The sequence below is a fragment of the Labrus mixtus genome, chromosome 2 (assembly GCF_963584025.1).
Source record: "Labrus mixtus chromosome 2, fLabMix1.1, whole genome shotgun sequence".
NCBI lineage: Eukaryota > Metazoa > Chordata > Actinopteri > Labriformes > Labridae > Labrus > Labrus mixtus.
The window spans coordinates 4,642,421-4,662,906 of NC_083613.1; the positions used below are offsets into that span (position 1 = coordinate 4,642,421).

Sequence of the window (20,486 nt, forward strand, 5' to 3'; positions counted from 1 at the left end):
TTGTCGTCAAATGATTTGGTATAGAGCAGGGGTTCCCAAACTTTTCAGGTCGTGACCCCCAAAATGAGGGTGACAGAAACTGGGGACCCCCCACTGTTCTTTAAGGTGGTTAGTTAGGTATATAACGTAGTCACAGCCACACACACATAAACCTATCCAAAACCTAGGAACACAAAATAATACAAAAGCCTAAAAACAATAAAAAATGTACACATTCATTTCATTTCCATTTTACTTAATGATACTGTCTTATTTGACATTGGACTACTTTTTGTATATTTACAAAAATGGATAAAAATATATACTTATGCACTTTTAAATGATTTTTATTTTTTTATGGAAGGCATCTTGGTGGCTGGCGACCCCCACTTTGGGAACCACTGGTATAGAGGATTACGAGAAGAAAAAAACCCGCAATAAACAGACAGCAAGCAACAGCACTGCAGAGCCGATGGCGTTTTAAAAATTGTCTGCATGTCTCAGCATCCACATCACAGACTGTTCGACTTATTGCACTATTGATGTTCCTGTGGCAGCAGCAGGACGGTGACGAGCGGAGAAGAGCCCACATGACTTTTAGGTTGAATATTTATCCTCACAAACTGCGCCATACAGGCCTAGCCAGCAAACAGCCAGCTACGGTGCCAATCCACACCCCCCCCCCCCTCTTGCACTTTTTTTGGCACCTGCTTGCATTGATCATATCACCATGACATCAAAACCCACCACTGCACTCAACTTATCAATTTGGAGAGTCACTATGATGCGCTTACATGCAGCGATAACAAACGTGCCTGGAATAAACAACCACTTGAAACGCGCCTGTTTCAGGACACAGACAAAAAGAAATGGTAGTTATTATTGTTATGATGTAAAATGTCCAGTAGTTTACCTTTTCCCTCAAGAGGTGAGTTCAATGCGATGACACAGGAGAGATGCTGCCTGCTGTGCTGCACTGAGGGGACAGGGCAGATAACGTTGTGTCAAACCAGCGTCAAAACGTCGCTGACTGAAATGACGAGGGTTGGCCGCTAGATGGCAGTGCTGCTATCATTTAGAGAGGACAGGACATCCAAGGCTGAGACAGAAGTGCATCTCCTCCTACAATGTAAAGGAAGGGTGCACAGAACAGGAACTTTTTGAAGTTTAACTCCATTGACAAGCTTCAAAGAGCTCAATGACATAATCTTGCTGCCCATGTTGTATTAATAAAAAATAACATGAGGGTCGATGAATGACGCAAACTAACTGAAAACATACACTCAGACCTGCAATAACACACAAATAACCATTTAAAAGAATATTACTTTGATCAGGCATGAATAACAGCACATTTATTTCATGCAAAAATGATGTCAAACATTTGTTGGTTATAACTTTTTAAATGTATGGCTTTTGCTGCTTTCAGTTTTTTTGCTTTGAACTGGAGGTAAAACACAATCAGCCATTTGTAGATTTCACTTTGGGCTCTGTGAATTTGATAACTTACAGTCTGCTGATCAGAGACTTACTGACTCATTGAGTCAATGCAAAAATAGTCAGCAGATAATTATCATTTGTTGCAGACTTAGTAGCTCAAAATAAACTAAAATTTATATAATTTTTTTTTATCTTGATGCTTGGGAACATTGTCTGAGAAAATGTCCATGTCAATATAGTGTTTGAATTGAATTACAATCAGTACTGCATCATGGGTTATATTTTTTATATGTTCACAGTGCAGGACATTTCATTTCAAACTTTTGCACAAGAGAAAAGAACGTTTAAATACAAAGTACTCATCAGATACAACCAAGGCAATTCAAACTTCTTTACATGGACATAAAATATGTTTTTAATGAATTTGAAAGGCACTGAAATCAGATTTTAAGACAATGAAGAAACAAAAGATATGGAATTGCTGCTTCTCCCTTCCTGCAGTTGTTTCAAGGAACACTGAATTGACCTGTTCCTGATACACTGAGGGGGTCTGAATCATTCTGATAATGAAAGTCGATCAGACTGGAAGTTGCACCCATGAACATTAAATACAATAATCTTACACACAGTAAGCCAATGCTGGATTTATTTGAAAGATTATAATAAGCCTTAATGACAGAGGGGCCTTAGAGACAGGCAGCGAGGGAGTTTGGGTTGGAATCCGATCCAGGTCACAAGGACTTAGTCTGGAACTAGCTCCTACAAGGTGCCTGACAGTGCAGGGGGTTACAGGACGAGTCTGATGGAGAACATGCTTGCACAAAACCTGCTGTGTGTCTAATGAACGTATTAAGCCAATGTTATGGCTACACACGTGTACTGAATCCTGCAGTAGCTTATTAGTAGACACACACTTTCACTTTCCAAGTACTGAGCAATGCAACATCTCAACATTTTTAAACTGAGGGAATCCATAAAATCATGTAAAAAGTAGCAAAAGAAAGCTCAACTTTACTTTTTTAAATCTGTGATAAACCTCAGCGCTTATACATTCTGAATATGTTCTTATAGCAGAGTAGGTAGAGCCAAACACATGAACCTTCAGAGGAGTGAACAACGCTTTATACTGCAGCTACATTTGATTCTGGAATAAAGAGAATCTTTTTCTTTTTGTTTTGCCGTCCGTCTCTGTCCTCAGTCTGCAGAGACACTGAAAGAGAAGAACAAGGCAGTAGTAAGTTTAGTAAACTAGAACATTTCACTGCATCACATGGATCAGGGTGAAGAAAAGATGACGATGGAATCAAATCTAAACATCAGTACTCACTCTATTGTCGTCAAAGTGTATTTCTGGTTCTTTGTCAGATCACTGAGCACTCTGATTGATGAGTCTTCCAGATTGTTGCCCATCAAATGCAGCTCGGCCAGATGTTGAGGGTTTGACTTCAGGGCGGTGATCAGGCACTCGACGCTTTTGGAGCTTAGACCACAGCTCCTCAATCTGGAGAGAAAACACAGAAACATTTGATTTGACACCAAGAGAAAAAGTTCTCTTACGACTGTCACCTCGATAACTGTGTCCCCAGTATTTATCTGCACACTCATTCATGTAATGCTTTTGATATGATCTGCCTGCAAATTAAGATTAGGATGTTAGCCAGGGTTAAATGAAATAAACCTGTTTTTAATTAGTGACAATAAAACTTGACTTTTAACTCCAGATGTGGACATTTTGTTTTTGTATTTTATATCTTCTACAGGAGAATAATGAAATGCAATGTTGAGAATGAATTAAAAAGATTTCTGGCATTTGAGTTCAGTTTTTTGCATGACTCGTTAACTGCTGAAATGTTGACAAAAATGTCAAATACATTTCTGCTGTTTGAAAAAAAAGACTATATCCCGTAAATGGTATTACAACTTCATTCTTGAAATGTTGACCTTGTGGTCTTGGTCTAGTTTTTGGTGTGGAACTTCATCGTAGGTTTTAATCATGACTACTATTAAAAAATGCTGAAGAAGTATACCTGTCTTTTCAAATGTGTTGTTTTGTTATTACCGTGTGTAGTAGGATAAAGGTCAATTCAAATATCTATATCACCCTTTCCCAAACATAAGACTGCCACGGCCCGCTTTGAAATACAAAATTACTCCTGGGCCCGTTATAAAACATTTCTTATGACTACAGCTATCACTTTCAGTAAGGGTAAATTATTGTCACATGACAACATGATATTATGGCAAGATAGACACATAAGTGTACTAAACATTATGTCCATGAATAGTCATGACACACCTTACTAATCACTTAAAGGGTTCACTCATGGTAAATCATCATTATTGTGATATTTCTTTTATTTTTTAAATTGGTGGAGGGATTTTCGTGTCCCACCTGCAGTACCCACACGGCCCACCAGGGGGCCCACACTTTGGGCAGCACTGATCTATATAAATAATATGCATTCCACATTTTCCACACAGCAGTCTACCAAAGACACACACACAGACTTACGATAATTTCTCCACTTTCCAGTGGGGCGCTCTCATTCCCATGCAGAGTTTCTTCACTCCCTTATCTTGAAGGTCATTGGAAGACAAGTCGAGGTCAATGACGACATTCTCCTTTGACGATAATCCGACTGAGAGCTCTGCACAGCAGTCGTCAGTCAGGCTGCACTGACTCAGGCTGAAAATAAAACATGAACACACGTTAGAGCAGACCTGCTCTTCTGCAGATCGTAACATTGGGTGTAAGAAGAAGTTAAGAAATGTACTTGAGAACTTTCAGGTGGCTGTAGGGATTCTTCATTCCACCACAGATTTCTTTGACCCCCTGGTCTCTGAGGCAGTTCATGCTGAGGTCGAGCTCTTTCAGCTCGACCGCCTGCCAGTCGGATTTCTGCGACCTACCACTGAACAGCTGCGAGATCGAACACAGGACTTTGGCCAGAAAACCTGCACCGATGCGAGTGATGCCACATCTTGAAACACTGACGGCAAAAAAAGGGACAATTGTCATTTATCAGCAGTTTAGAGATATTCAGTCGACATCTAATGAAGTCAAATAACAAAATCCTTATTTAACTGACAATAAAGGATTCTTACCAGTCAGATTTTACTCAACTGACTTTATAAGAGTTTTAAACTTCTTTCAGATTTGTTTTATATTTTTTAGTTCTTTGAAACTCAAGCTTAAGGAATCAGAATTCAGGAGCTGTCTGAGTGACTGATATCTTTAATTCAAGCATTTTATCCTTTTATCTATTCACATCATTTTAAGCAAATAATGATAAAATAAATTCAAATTCATCCAATCAAACTTGTGCTAAGCTTCAACACAAAATGTATTTTCTGTGAATTACAGGATATGTATGTTTATTTCGTTGTGCTTGCTGAAGAATCAGATGGTAATGTTTCAGTAAATTTCCAGACTAATTGAGAAAATCATTTTGAAATCTTCTTATGTCAAGACCAGTGTGCTTGTTTTCAGTGTAACTGTATGGGTTTAAGACAATGGTGCCAGATGTTTCTACAATCTGTAAGTTGAGACAACATTTCATACAACGATTCTTGTATCAGAAAACTTGTTTCTAGTCTGAATTCACAAGTTTTAAGATTTATGTGTGTTTCTTTACACTTGATATTTTTAAAAAGTTTTAAAATGTATTTTAGGGGGATATTTTTTTTATTGTTCTCTTGGCTGCTATTTTGTTTATTTCAAGTACCAGTAAGTATTTTACGACTCTTTTCTTGTGTATGAGAGCTGTCTTTTTGCACGAGCATTTGACTGAGAATACATTAAAAAACAAACAAATCTTCATGCTGTAGAATCTGCTGAAGTAAGCATTAACATTCAGGTCCTCTTTCCTCTCATTGCCATCTAATAAGTCAGTAACAGAAAGACACATTTAAGACCTTACTTGAGTTTTTCCAGACCACACCATGCGTACATGCCTTCGCAGATAAGCGCAAATCCTGCATCCTGCAAGTTGTTGTTGCTGAGGTTGAGTTCTACCAGAGAGCTGGATTCATTCTTCAGAGCTTCCCCGATCTTTGCACAGCTTAACACAGTGAGGCCGCAGTAATACAAGCTGCCACACAGATAACAGAGACTGAGTTCAATGATGTCTACTTTACTTCAAAGTCCTACTGAACACACACATATTCAAGTCATACTCACTCTAGCTTCGTCAGCTGTGTTATATCGACTTTCTTCAAAAGCTCATTGGCCCCCCTGTCTCCGATTGCATTGATGCTCAGATCCAACCAGTTCAGGTGGTCAGGGTTCTTCTGCAGCGCTGAGGCTAAATACACGCAGCCTGTGTGCTCGATGTTGCACTGTGATAGTCTACAAACAAACAAACAAACAAACAAACAGCTTTAAATGTAGAACACATCTGTGTGCAGATTTTTTTGGCAACAAATAAGAAAATACCTACAAATTGAGCAACATTATTTAGAGGCTTTGGTCTCGCAGAAATGATCACGGTCATCACAATAACACAATAACATCTCCTCCAAAATGTAAACTTAAAACAAAAAAACCTGCCTCCATGAAGCATACAGCAGTATTTATGATGTATCATACCAGAAGAGGTTTTGCTTAATATATCTTCATGAAAATGTCTTTTAATACGTCGGTGTCATTGTGGTGACATTCAGAATGTCATTCAAAATAAATCAATCATTCCAAACTATGTTTTATTCTTTCTAATGTATCCTTTCTGTGTGGACCTTCCACATGTAATTCAAATACAAGTGTGTAGGAGATGAGTCAGGCTAGATGACCTGATGAGGGTCAAGTAGCAAACATTGCCATAAGTGTATTTTGGCAACTTTTTTGATGAAATCAGTTTCCTTTCAAATCAGTTCATCACTTAAGGAGCGATGACTTTTTTCACAAAACAAATCCTAAGTGTAGCGTAAGTAACCATCGCCCTGGACCTCTTATAATTCTAACTTCATTAAGAAGGCCACATTTCTTTTAGATTATTCGTCTGACCCCCTTTTTTTTGGTTTCACACCAAAATTCCTCTCCTGCCAAATGATTTGGTGGGACTAATGGAACGAGAATAAACAGGACCTTTTGTTTTATGTAAATGAAATCCTTGTTGTTTGACGTCTTGGCGTCAGATAAGGGTCTGTGGACATCACAGAACCTTTGGAGGTCACACTGTGACCCTTCACACTCCTTTCCCAGAACTTTGCATTCCTTATCTGATAGGTCGTAAATCCCTTAACCATTTCTTTAGAGTACAGTTCATTCTTTTTTTTCTAACTGGAATATCTTTGTTAATGAACATTTCAACTTTCCACAAGTAGTTTAGATGAAACTCTTTCATTGAGCTGATCAAGTACATACAACTTTGACCTTTCTGTCATTAACCCTTGAAGAGTTACAAATATACATAACAACCCCCACGCTGTGTCAGACTTCAGTCTGGTGTTGGTTTTCTTAATACCCCTAACTCATATCAAAGTAATGACAAAGAGTTTGAACATTTCAACATGTAGTCCTCACTATAGAGTGGTAGTATCAAACAGTTAACATATCATTAAGGTGTTTAGATGACTTTGATTCTACACTTTGTTTCCTCAGTTTGTTTCTTGTTTAGAAAAAGATTCACGGCTAGGTTAGTCTAGTTATCTCCATATTATGAATCCAGGTTTGTGTGTTATTTATGAATACTGTATCTGTGACTCACTGCTGATCATAGGTCACCTTCCATCACTACTCATTGAAGTTATTCGTTGAAGTCCCTGAAACTAGGTTAATTTTTTTTCCAATAGTTGAAACCTTAAAAAAAAAAAAAAAAAAAAGAGTTTATAGTTTATAGTATAACGATATGGACGTTTTTCGCGCTGAAAAAGTAAAGTCTTGATATTCATTAATTGAAATTGATCAGCCAAGGAGAATGGAGACACGACCCCCCAGAGCGGACACAAAGCCGTGGCTCAGTCGTCTCTCAACAGGAAGGTCGGGGGTTTGATCCCCAGCTCCTGCAGCCGCATGTCAGACGTGTACTTGGGTAAGACAATGTTTATGAATGGGATTAGTTGATATGCAGATGGACCCTTTACAAAGCAACCTCTGCCATCAGTGTGTGATGGCAAAGGTGTAAAAAAAAAAAGCTTTGAGTAGTCAGAAGACTAGAGTGCTATACAAGCCTCACTCTACTTTGCTCCTCAAACTTAATGGAGAATATTGAACCTTCTAGTTCAGTTGTGTTTATCGTTTAGTCTCCTTCATTATTTCCTTTACTTTTGCACGCGCAATTTTTTTCTTTATTTCATCACCTCAATGTAGAGCCATTTCCATCATTTTATATATATAGTTACACTATCCTTCCATTCCCCTTTAGTTAGTAATTGACAGTTATAAACTCATTTCAGTCCTCATTCACTGTTACTGTGGTAACCAAATTTGTTGATCCATATTCATTCTATCATTTATTCTTTTATTAAATATTCATGTAAACATTAAATGCTTTGTCTGTGTACTTTTGAGAGAAAAACCATCTTAAGAGTTGACTAACTTTGGTATGAGAGACTGATTCATTTGAATATTTATTTGTTCCATTGTCTCCTGTAAGCAGGAGTGGTGCCTTTTTATTATACTAGGTTTATTAATATGAGACACTGATCTCACACCTGATAATTTACCATACTTAAGACATCATTACATTACGAGATGAAGTACCCAAAGTGTCGGCCCTTAGACTCAAGTCATTGGACCTTTGATGCACGTCTAACCCCACTCTCTCCTCCTCACATTTCCTGTCTCTATTTGGCTTTCCTATCAATGCTGGCAAAAAATAATGTTAAAGAAAAATAGGATGGGCCATTAGAGTCAAGTATGGGAAGTTCAAGATCTGGCAAATCAAACTTTTTTTTACATCAATGTCCTATCAAGAAAGAGGGAGTGGTCGTAGGTAAAAGTATTTCCAGACACCTACCTTAGTGTTTCTAAGTGACATCCAGGAGCTCTTAGACCATTTGCAAGATGTTGCACTCCTTCATTTCCTATTCCGTTCATGCTGAGATCCAACTCTTTGAGTTTCTGGGACTCTTTCAGAGCTTTCGTCAGGTGTTTACATGCTTGAGAGCTCAATCCGCAGCCATGCAGCCTGAGCTGTTTGAGCTTGCAGTTTGGATCGCTCAGCCCTTCCACCAGAGTCTTGACTCCACTGTCCGTGATGCTGTTGTATCCAAGGTCCAGCTCCCTCAGGTATGACTCTCCTGTGCTCAGGACTGCCGCTAAGCCTGGACAACTCCTATCTGTCACGTTAGAGAAGCGCAGCCTGCAAGGAGCCACACATTGATTACTTATGACAAATTATAATGGTAGGACTTTCTTTCGTGATCACTAAACTTAAACAACAATAACAATGAAGTGCCTAACCATTCCTTCCCTAAACATACGAGTGACAACTGCTTCAGTATTACACAAATGTTTTTTGACAGAAGAAAAACAACAACTTTGTTGTACTACGGATCAAGAAGCAGATTTCTCAAAATCCTAGAATTGATTTAGAAAGGTGGATGTAGCTGTCCGTTCTAATGGCTAGCAAAGGGCGACTCCACTGCCTCAGTAATAGATTCACAAACATTTTTGTTGACAACCTGTCAGCCAGGAAAAAGTCATAGCAGTGCGTGACTACCCTGTCACTGTGGTTGCTTAAATCTCCAGGCTTTAAAAGCTAAGGGTTGGCCTAAGGGTTAATTTCATGTTGAATACATCCTCTTCTTAAAGACAGTCTATGGCCAAAGTCTGGCAACACAGCTCTGCGACTATTTCCACTATTTCTTAGAGATTTTATTTGACATTTTTTTAATATGGGCTGATCCCATGCCAGAAACTATTTTGCATTCCTTTTGCCTGAACAGAAAGGCAAAACAACAGAACAGTCAAAATTGTCTTAACAGCCACAGATGTTGGCATGTAAGATAGTTTGAATACAATGAGGAAGAACTTACATGGCTTTTCTGGATTTCAAAATACATGGCAGCTGCTTAAGGACCACATCATCACATCTCAGAGCTACTTGAAGTTCAAAACTTTCCCTCAGCCCTTCAAAATTTGTGGCCCTTTGGATCATGAATGTCCAATGCATTGGAGTGAAACCCTGGATTGGAGAGAAGTCAAACTTCAGAAAGAACTTGACTTCATTTAGTAAGGCCTGGCTGTCATACTCCCTCAGACAGTGGAACAGACCCACGGCTTTGGGAGACGAAACGTCCTGCAGGATCTTGCCTTTGGTGTAGTCGAACAGTGGATCGCTAGGCTCCCGTGTGCCTCGTTCCTTTATGAGCCCAAAGATGAAACGAAGTAAGACATCAAACTCTCCCACAGGGCTCAGCATCATCCTGTCCACCAGGCACCGCAAAGGATCAGACCCATTATGGGTCGCCTTGATGGTTTCCAATCTGGCCGATGCAGCCAAGAACTCTTGAATGCTCGCTTGTCCAAAGCGAAACACTTTGGCATTGTGCAGTCCCTTTTCTTCTCTCAACACAAGTGGACAGTCTTTTGTGAAAGCCGATGCTTCCTTAACACTGAAGTCCCATTCTGCGAGATCCCATTCATACATAACATTTTTCGCCCCCAGTCGATTCATTGCAAGCCTCTCCAGCTTGGCAAGAAGGCCAGGGTTTGAACCCTTAACCAGCTTCGAGTAAATCTGGGTTAGATTCAAACGGTTGATTTTATACCCATCAGCTGCTTTGACGTGATTCTTCAAGACATTTGCCATGATGGTACAAATTGCAGGTATCTCAGAAAGGAAGTCCAGACTCCGTGATATCTTCACATGGTCCATGGCTCTGTTAGCCATAAATTCATCAGAGATTATAGATTTGAAGTGCTGCTCCTTCTGTTTATCACTGAACCCTTTAATCCGAGTCTCTTTGAGTAAAAAACGTTCAGGGATCTGCGTTGCTGCTGCATATCGGGTTGTTATCCATACATGAGCGTTGGGAAGTAAATTCCCACTTATCAGACTGGTCACTAGAATCTCCACTTTGGACTTCTCGGAAACATCACTCACAGTTGGACCGTCAAAGTTAAGTGGGGTGTGAAACTCATCAAGTCCGTCCAAGACAAACCACACGTTGTTTTTATTTAGGCTAGAAACATCAAGCCCCTTCAGTTCAGGGTAAAACGCCAGGAGAACTTCAATAAGGCTCACGTTTAGTCTGAGCAGATTTAGCTCCCAGAATGTGAGAGGAAAAAGGAACTGGATGTCCTGGTACTTTTCCCCCTCGGCCCACTCCAAAGCACTGGTCTGCACTGTTGTAGTTTTTCCAGCTCCAGAAACTCCTAATGTGATGACAGTCTTTTTGCTGCTTTTGTGTTTCTGTTTGCAGTCACATTTTAACATTTCAGAAAGCGGAATGGTTTGGGAAGACAACCACGTGTGTAGGTCAGATTTGTCGACATATCTAAATTCATGCTGGTGCAAAGTAGACCAGGGGTAGCTCTCCAGATAACCAAGTTTTAATGGAAGTAGTGACTTTTCCGAGTATGCTTCCTTTAGCTTCTGATATTTGTTCTTCAGTGTGGTTTTGAGACAGATTTGGAGATCCATTTTACGGGCAGTGATTTCTGAAAAACAAATAAAGGTTGAGATTGTTAAAAAAACTTAAGTTACAATGTAGTGTTCAGCTGTGGAAGAAGACACAGACGATTCTGATGGTCAAACTTTATCAGATGGTGATTTTAAAAGGTGCCAGTGTTGTGGTTTTTGACACACCTAGACCCAAGAAATAATTAGTCAAAGAGGCAGAAGTTGACTGATAGACTTTGATTCAAGACCGTAAATGACATGGCCTTAGGTTAACTGATGATTACTCATTAGATGAAAATCTTCAATGAACAATGATCAGTTAGCCCAGGCCATGTTGGTTTTGCATTGCTGCCAATTCATTCAGTTTAAAACTTCCAATTCCCATCTCTCATATCTTATACATGTTGTATGCAATGCACAAAATGTGGCAGGTGTTTGCTTAGCACTGGCAGATAACATCATTACATTTACAGGTAAAGTATCAATAGCCATTATGATTAACACATCGATGTGCACAAAAATGACTTAAGGGGGGGTTTCTGTTTGTTTTAGGTCAGGGCATTCTGCTGGCAGACACCAACAATGTGAAACTATTCCCTAAAGTCAAGCAGACCTCTCCAAGTCAGCATGATTTTGCAAAAGTATATTCATATCATGCAGACTGTATATTCCCCCCAATTGGAACTTGAGCTCAAATAATTACAGCTAAACATCATGTGTGTCACCAGACACCTTTTTACCTTTTTTCTCAATTTGGTACCTACCCTATTACACTATGTTTGCAATCTGTTCCTTAATGACCCTGATGAAGGCCACAAGCCAAAACGTGTCGGTCTAAATTGTTAATGAAGTTGATCTTCATACTACAAGTGTTGCTGGAGAATTTTGACCTCTTCAAGCCTTTCACTCGTCATGCACCTTGGTAGTTGGTGAAGTTGTGCCAGAAAATCTCACTCTGCTTCATCACCAGAAACAAAATAAATCGATTCACCTACACAGAACCCTGACCTGCTATTCCAGCGTCCGACAGTGATGGAGCAAAACGCTGTATTCAAAAGAACACTAACTCTAACGTACGACTAGGGCTGGGCGATATGGACCAAAACTCATATCTTGATATTGTTTAGCTGAATGGCGATACTCGATATATATCGATATGTATTTTATTAACAGTGAAAACACATGGAAAAATAAACTACCTGTTTGTGAATTTAAAAAGTAATATTATAAAATAAAAATGTTCCTTAAATACAATAAAAGAGAGAGAGAGAGAGGAGGAGCAGGGTTAAGAGGGACAGACAGTCATCATCAGTGAGATGAGAAAAAAGGTGACCTGGCACCTCTGTAACTTTATTTTAATGCAACATAAACTATATCCATATTAACGATGTTGTCTTACCCTATATCTTCTTTGAAAATATATCAATCTTAAAAACTCGATATAATGCCCAGCCCTAACCACAACACGTTGATATCATCCCAAGGGAACCCTAGAATCACAACGTGTGACCCGCAAGGAAGGAGTATGTCTACACAAAGATCAGATAAAATGAAAAGAAACTGAAACATTTGCCTTTGGCCATAATAAACCATAAAGGGGTGTTAGGATAACTTTGGCTTGGGTACATTATTGACTGGCAGTACAGTAATAATCTTTTATAAATTAACTTTTTCACATTAGCGCAGCTGTGATTTGAAAAAACACATCGTGACTTACCAGAACTTCAGCTCTCAGTCCTTCTTGAACAAAGCGGCGAGTATCAAATAAAAATGTTAGAAAAGACGAGTTTAACACATTCATAGGCTCATAGTTCCAACACCAGATTATTATTAACAGCGCGACCCTTGCTGAGGGAGCATGAAAACTATCCAGGAAGGGAGGTATGGGCGTGTCTAACTTTGTTTCCACTTCCGTGTACATCTTTGTGTGCTGCCCCCTACTGGTCAGATATGCCCCTGTTGGTGCAAGATGAGAAAAAAAACACCGAGGCTACCTGCATTATGTTATTACTCTTCACTAATGAGTGTAACAGTTTGGTAGATATACTGAGGTAGGAGTTAAAGTTAATTAAGGGCACAGAGTGTTCCACATTGAGAAATAAACAGCTGGTGTATAATATGTAATTGAAGACACATTCAGTATATAATTAATCATGAAAGAGACTGCAGAAAGCTGCTTAGATGCGAAATAACTCATTAACAGTCCCTGATACTGTTGTAGATTAAAGTTACATTTCACTGTTGAGCACCAACACGTGTTTGTTTACACATCAGGAATATTGGACTTAACACATTAAGGCTAATGATGTGGTTCATTTGAATATATGGCTATAATGAATCAGCTATGTTTTATTATTAATTGATTGATTCAGTTTTTTAAACAAGCAAACCCCCAATCTGTCATCTGTAATAATTATACATTAAAAGCATGTGCTTCGTTTCCTTTATCCTTTATCAACAATTTTGATGAGCGTCACTTTTTTGGACAATGTAGAAACTTAATAGATACATAATGGCACGATTAGTTATATATTCCTAATATGTATTGTGTGTGACTATTTTGCTGGTTGAAGTACATGTGACTGTCAGTAATATTGTAGCACAAAGACATCAGACACCAGGCCAAAGTATGGACACGTCCTCTCACATAAATTAAGCAAAACATCCTCATGAAATAAGGTGAGCAGATAGTCTCAGTTTGAGAGAATTTATATATTTCCACCGTCATCTTTGAGTGTCCATAACAAACAGTAGAAACAGTGTAGTTTGAAATTGACTTCTGAAAAATAACTGGCATAAATCCAACACCACTACAAAGTCCAGTACAGACATGTTAAATCTGAATACAAATCTTTGTCACTGTAGAGATGAGAAACATTTGAATATAAAAATATTTCGACAGACATAAAAGCTACAGTTGACCAGCAACTGCAGAAATTAAAAACAAGAGTCATAACAAAAACACGATTTAAACTTTAAAAATAGTTAATTTTACTTATTAAATCAGAGCTTTGGCATGAAGCTGAATAAACTCTCTGTAATATTCCTATTAAAGGCACCTGGAATAACAGCAGTTAAGGCAAATGTTAGATACATTAAAGGCGGTCTACAGCTGTATGACAGATCCAAATTAAATATGATACATTTATAATTATCTGAGACACTCTTCACCTCCATATCACACTTCACAACTTAAATACTAATCCTGCAAACCAGCCACAGACCATTGATTTCTCCTCACCTCAGCAGGCACACAGATGGACTTTAAAAGCGTGGCGAGCACTTTTTTTTTTTTTATCTGTTCAATAGCAGGAAATGCAATATTGTGTTTTGACTGGTAGCAGTTCTTATGAAATTCATCTGCAAATCATTTCTTTTTGGTAAAAATTTAAATTTGTCAACCCAATTTGTCACAACTGGAAATCATTGTTGAATATCTGCATTAAAAGAAAGCTAACTTTTAACTCAGTATTCTACGCAAATTCAATAACAGAAATGATTTTTGATGTTAAGTTAAGACGTTAATAAAAATGTCCTGAAGTGTATTTCAGATGTCTGTAATTTAACGGTAACCAGTGAACGATTAAAGTTTTCTTCATTGGCACCTATAAACATCTGTACATATCTGAATGAAAACAGCATTCTGTGCTGCATATAAACAGTATTTTTTTTTAAATGTCAAACATAGTATAATTGCTTTTGTTAATATTTCTGTCACAATCCTCTATAAACATGTTGAAATTGAATTGATATTATGCGATTGTTATTGCTGCTATAGAAGGGATTGCTGATAACTCTATCAACAGTAAGCTTTGTGTAAATACGTTTGATCGGTCAAAATTAAATGTTTGGATTTGAACTCTATAAACGTGCCAAACTCATTCAACTTTTAGCTGATCAAACACGATGTTTTGACGTGAAAAGACATTTCCAATAGTGATAACTTCATTGCTACCAGTCAGCTCTGTCATATAAATGATAAAAAAGGCTGCCAAATACGATTTTAAAACCCTTAACCAAACCTGCAGAGAAAATGTTACCTTTCTTGGCCTTTTAGACTCTTCAAGTCTTCAAGGTGTTCAGGTGAAACACCAACACTTTACAGAGTCTATTCTACCTGCTGGTGGTTTGCTCATAAAAATAAATCAACTTCTTCCTCTTCATGACATCATCATTGACCCCAAGACATTTTATATCTGCAACAATATGCCAATATACCGCTTGGCTTCTCCATAGACATCCTCCAATTCATCTACCAAACAAACATCTACAAGAACCAGAAAACAACAAATCAAAAAGAATCAATAGTGATCAAGTGCAGCGAGCGGTTACATTCTTCTCCACTATTGAACTTGAAGGCAATTTGCATTGTGTATAACGGCAGGGACACAGAGGTTCAGGTTGGGCACCTTCCTGTAGAGAAAGTGGTAGATCTGTGTCCGAGGCCGGCTGTGGAGCTCGGCTTTGATCCGCTGAGGGTGTGTGTCGGGGGCGAGCTGTTGCCGCGTGTCCTCAGTGACCAGAAACAGCGCGTATTTCTCTGGGTCGGGGATCTTGAACTTGTAAGCGCAGAGTGAGCAGACCTCCTCTGTGGTTGTGTACGGGTCGACGACCAAGGTTTTGGCTGTGCAGCCTGTGTCCACTTCCTGCAGGGCTACACGGAGATAGTTCTACAGAGGGAGAGGAAAAAAAAGTGTTTACATATAGTGCAGACAGAAATCTACCACAAGAACTGACTGAAGCATTAGATATGAAGGCAGGCAGGGTTATTGTCATAGAAGAAAAAATCTCATGCAGGTGTTATTAGTGCTACCAGTAGGGGGTGCTCTCTACCAAATTTATGAAACCACAGATCCAGATCCACATGCTGTGACGTTAGAGGTATTCCTTTTTCACTGACGCGGGGCCACAACACATCACCTTTCATGCACCTTTTCCAATGCTGAGTTTTGGATGTGTTTTGAATCAGTACTACTTAGACTCACTGCCTGGGCGTTCAAGATGGGCTCAGGTCAGGCGTGATACCTGAAAGTCGTCCACTGTCGGCACTGCGCGCTGTGCCGTGCGACGTCTGTGCCACTGGTGCAGAGTGTTTCTGGCCTCGGAGGTCAGAACCCGGGCCGCCTGCTCCTCCTGGAAGTTCTTGATGAGCGACATGGCCCCATAAGCGCTGGTCAGGTAATAACCGCCTGGATGGTTGACACGAATAGAATAGAATAGAATAGATGTTGATTGCCATTTTCACAGGTACAGGACAGTACAGGTACACTGGAATTTTTGTGCGTTTCTCCCCGAGTCAACTTCTACAAAAAAGTTAAAATTATATATAAAATAGAATAGCATGTTAAGAAAAAAAAAAAAGAGTAGAAAAGTACAAATAAAATAAAAATAAGTTGTAGTAACAGCTAAGTAAATTAAAATAAACTGTACAGAAGTTATACACTGTATTAAAGCAAAGATATAATACAAAAAAATAACAAAGGGGAACACTGTACAATGAAATGAAAATATAAACATGTTTTCTTGTCTCTTGCACGATGGTGCAGGATTGATGGAGAAAAGACTTAAAATAGTTAAAGCACTATAATACACACCAACTACAACAGTGCCGTTGAGCTGTTCTACAATAAACTTACAGGCCAGACAGGTTGACGCTGATAGGAAAGTATTTCATGCTGGGAGGGTCAGGCCTCCTTGTTCCCCCGACTGGAATTTCCTCCTAATGTCGTAAAGACTTTCCTTCCTAAACCAATGCTTCTAAAGCACTAACCATGACACTTCCGGATAAACTCAACTCAGCTGTGGTCCAGCTCTAACGCCTTTGTATGCTGAAAGAACGGGTGTGATATTTGTTTTAACCTTTTTAAATTTTTTGGTGTTCCCCACCAAAGATCACATTCACACTTTGTTTGAACTTCTGAGCACTCCAGACTCTGGTCTATTTTGCTTCAATTCAGAAAGTATTTTTTACAGCAAGGAACTTCTGTTAACATCCCACCTCCATGCCACCACACCACAGTGGCTAAACTATAATTTACCTCAGGATTGACATTCAAAATCAACTAAAGCTAATCAAAAATAATTCTACCCATTAGTTAGTTCGACCTCTATGAATGAGGAACATTAGGGCCAAGTATTACCAATACCTGAATTCCACTTTTACAGTTTTGCCAGTAGACATTGAATGTATTTAACATGAGTATTACTAATGTCCTGAGATTATATTGCTGTCTTTCACAAATCAAAAAAGCTTAATGCATGTATGTAGCTACAGTGACCTTGCAGTACTTTTTTTTTTATTGTATCATTTCCATGATTAAAGTCAGTAATTCTTAAAAGAAGAAATAACATTCTTACTCTAATAGTATAGAATTAAATCTACAAAGAAACTCCTTTCAACATTTGGGTATAGCTACTTTAGTCTGGTGTTATGTATCAGTTAGTGTTGCTAGTCGTCGCTATTTTTGCCACCTCTAGATACAAAGATCTCAACTACTTATAATCCAAAGTTTAGAGGTTATAGATCACTCAAACTAGGCGTTACACCAGTAGGCATATGCAGAAATCCCAGCACAGAGAAAATCAGGTGGGCCCAGAACCCATCCAAGACCAATCATACTAACAAGTTCTGAAACGTAAAAAAAACCCCACCAACTTAAAATCGTTTTTTAGTAATTCTTGGGCATATTTAAAATATTTAAATGTTTTTTTTTCTGATAGAATGGCTGAAGGTTCCTGTGATTTGGCACAGAGGAGTGTATGTTGACGTTTGAGAATCAAGTGCTGCTAGGGGGGAAAGGGTTGAATTAGCGGCCATTTGTTGGGACAAAACTGGCGTCATAGCTGGTCTGGTTTGAGGATGATGGCGCTGGCTGAACTTGAGCAAAATTATCTTTCTTTTTGCCCCTCGAGACATCTATTTCTGACACAGCCCACCCATAACTCCGCCCCTGGTAACACCATTTCCTACCTTCTCCTTGCAGCAGAGAAGGGTCCAGCAGCTCCATCATGTATTGGATCTCCGTGTCCAGCTGAGGCATTTCACACTGAGCTACGACATAAGTCAGCATAGGCAGGAAGTCATCGGCACCGTACATCCTCCCTGGAAGGAAGCAGGCAAGAAAGCAGAGACGCATGAAGGTGTGGTGGTCACAACCAACGGTTCAGACAGAAGACATTGCTGTAAAAAGAATCTGAAACTAAAACTGTAAAAAGGAGACTACATCCTGTGAAAAACACATCAAACTAAAAGGTAGAATATTTCAGAAATGTTGCATGCAGTGTCAGAAACTCTTCTCTACCTGAATTATCCTGCATGATGGTGTAGATGAGTTTACACACACGCAGCAGCAGTGAAACCTTTTTCTCCGGGGAGTACATCTTCCTCATGTTGAGGAACTTGTGGCGGATTTTCTCGATAGCCATAGAGTCAGGGGGCACAGCGCCGTCCACCCCTAACTCCTGGGGCTTCTTGGACTTAGCCAGGGCCAGGTTCTCTCTCAGCTGCTGCAGAGTCCCACTGCTGACCTGTAGAGAACAACACAGAACAACACAATACTCAGTCAGTAGATTCAGAGCAGATTGTTCATACAGGGTGTTTGTTTAGTAACGGTCTCGGTTGATTTGGTTTTTATTTCATTTTTGGATTGTTGCTGAGCAAGGATTTGCTTATTTTAATGAGATTTTAAATTTTAACTCTGCACTGTAACTTTTAACTCTTGTTATATTTTTACTTTATTTATTTCAATTAATTTCGTTTGAATTATTTTTATTTGAACACATTTTCAGATTTAATAATTTCAGTGATTTTTAAATGTTCTATTTTAATGTTTCTTTTCTTTCCTCTGTCATGATGCTTTTGATGTCTTGTGTGAAGCACTTTGAATTGCCTTGTTGTTGAAATGTGCGACATAAATAAACTTGCCTTGCCTAAGGAGTCTGTTAGCACTTTAACACTTACATTTAGAGATAGTAGAAGTCAATACTTTCACAAAAAAAGGAACCAGGAAAACAACACTTTCTTAAGATAGTGTTACATATCGACTTCTTTAAAAAAGTATGAAATACAAAAAGAGTTACACAGTCAAACCTTGTAGGTTTACAACATTTCAGGATATTTGTTTTCAATGGTGAACAATGCATTGATGATGGATGGGGGAAGGAATATAATGAACTTTTAGGCCTGATGACATAAGCCCTCGAGTATTGTGTACCGATGTTCTAAAGTGACTCAGGAATCTCATACCTTCAACAAAAGACTTTAACACAATACGATATGGTATGGTACAATACGAGACGAGACACTTTATGTTCATTATTGCATAAAAGATAAGGCAAAGTTTTAAACATTTCAACCAAATCTAAATCTCCAAACAGTTTTGCATTCCCTTAAATCGTGTTTTGTGGACATGTTTAGTAAAAAAAAAGAACTTAAATAAGTGCAAATAAATAAAGAAAAATCCACACAGATACAGAGATGAGTGACGGGACAATATCAGCCAATCATATTGGCCAAACCAATATTAATATCAGTCTGGCACTAAAGAACTGGCTTATCTCTTACCTGGAAGTCATGTAGCGCCACCTCGATCACACTCCTCAGAGGCTTTAGGACACACTTGTGCATGGCCTTTTCTAGCACTTGATCTGTAGAGGATAAAAGTCACATACAAACACAAAAGTCTTTAGTACCAGACAGATAAAAACAAACCCTCAAGCAAACTAATGAGTCACGTTTTGAAAAAATTCATCATTGCCTGTTGTGCATGACTCCCTTAGTTAAATCTAAAAATAAATTAAAAAAAGCACAAAATGCCTGGAAAACAAGCTGCTTCTTAGTTCAGCAGACCACACTTAAGTTAAATTACAAAATGCACGAGACATCAGAAGGCTTCTTTGACTGTACAGAGTGGGGGGGCTGCAGTTCAAAGGAGGTCGTTGATGTTGGCTCACAGCATCACCTTTTAGCAAGGAGATGATGTTACTACTAAATCTGTCAAGGTATTTTATAACAACAAGCCCTGGATCACTAAAAGATCCCTAAAAGCTTCATTTAATGAAAAGAAAAGAGCATTTTACACAGGAAACCAAATTCACTCATAACAATCTCTACAAGTAAAATAAAAGGTCAAGAGAGTATACGAGGTATACGAGGACGAAGTCAAGAAGGTCTTTCAGGGAGGGAAAGCCAGAGACCCTGGTGAGGTGTTAAAGGGATAGTTTTGGTAATTAGAAGCTGGGTTGTATAAGGTAGGCCTAGTTATCGATGATTATACCATCAGATAACAGTCAGCTCAGCCCCTGTTTGGAGAAGCAGGTAAGAGCTATGCTGGGTACTGCTGCAGACGGGGTCACATAAAACATGGACTTTAGTCAACATTTTTAGCACCAACATTTTAGCTGAAAGTGTACACTTCATTTCTGCATTTATGTCGAGTCACCTGAGGAGCACGGGGTGAGACACTGTCAGGAGCCAGGACTCAGGGGGTCTCGAGGTTAGGG

The 20,486-nt window shown here is 38.9% G+C and overlaps 2 protein-coding genes across 5 annotated transcripts in view; both read right to left on the bottom strand.

Annotated features, from left to right (window-relative positions):
- Positions 1 to 1,691: 1,691 nt before the first annotated feature.
- Positions 1,692 to 12,869, bottom strand: LOC132981986 (NACHT, LRR and PYD domains-containing protein 14-like). Its single transcript, XM_061048197.1, has 9 exons — positions 12,703 to 12,869; positions 9,397 to 11,023; positions 8,376 to 8,720; positions 5,600 to 5,767; positions 5,340 to 5,510; positions 4,194 to 4,409; positions 3,932 to 4,105; positions 2,747 to 2,920; positions 1,692 to 2,629 (listed from the first exon to the last, which is right to left on the bottom strand). The coding sequence occupies exons 2-9, from the start codon at positions 11,004 to 11,006 to the stop codon at positions 2,614 to 2,616; spliced, it is 2,874 nt and encodes a 957-aa protein (XP_060904180.1). The 5' UTR covers positions 11,007 to 11,023; positions 12,703 to 12,869; the 3' UTR covers positions 1,692 to 2,613.
- An 809-nt stretch (positions 12,870 to 13,678) lies between these two features.
- The window catches only part of LOC132981997 (ras and Rab interactor 2-like), a 37,339-nt gene continuing 30,531 nt past the window's right edge, over positions 13,679 to 20,486 (bottom strand). For 3 of the 4 annotated variants that reach the window (XM_061048218.1, XM_061048208.1, XM_061048227.1), the window contains 5 exons: positions 19,549 to 19,631; positions 18,287 to 18,512; positions 17,956 to 18,087; positions 16,011 to 16,174; positions 13,679 to 15,655 (listed from right to left, as the gene is read on the bottom strand). In XM_061048218.1, coding sequence (XP_060904201.1) covers positions 15,329 to 15,655; positions 16,011 to 16,174; positions 17,956 to 18,087; positions 18,287 to 18,512; positions 19,549 to 19,631 — 932 coding nt within the window. In that variant the 3' untranslated portion in view covers positions 13,679 to 15,328. Of the gene's footprint in view, positions 15,656 to 15,970; positions 16,175 to 17,955; positions 18,088 to 18,286; positions 18,513 to 19,548; positions 19,632 to 20,486 lie in introns of all 4 variants that reach the window. The other variant, XM_061048235.1, reaches the window with a different exon arrangement.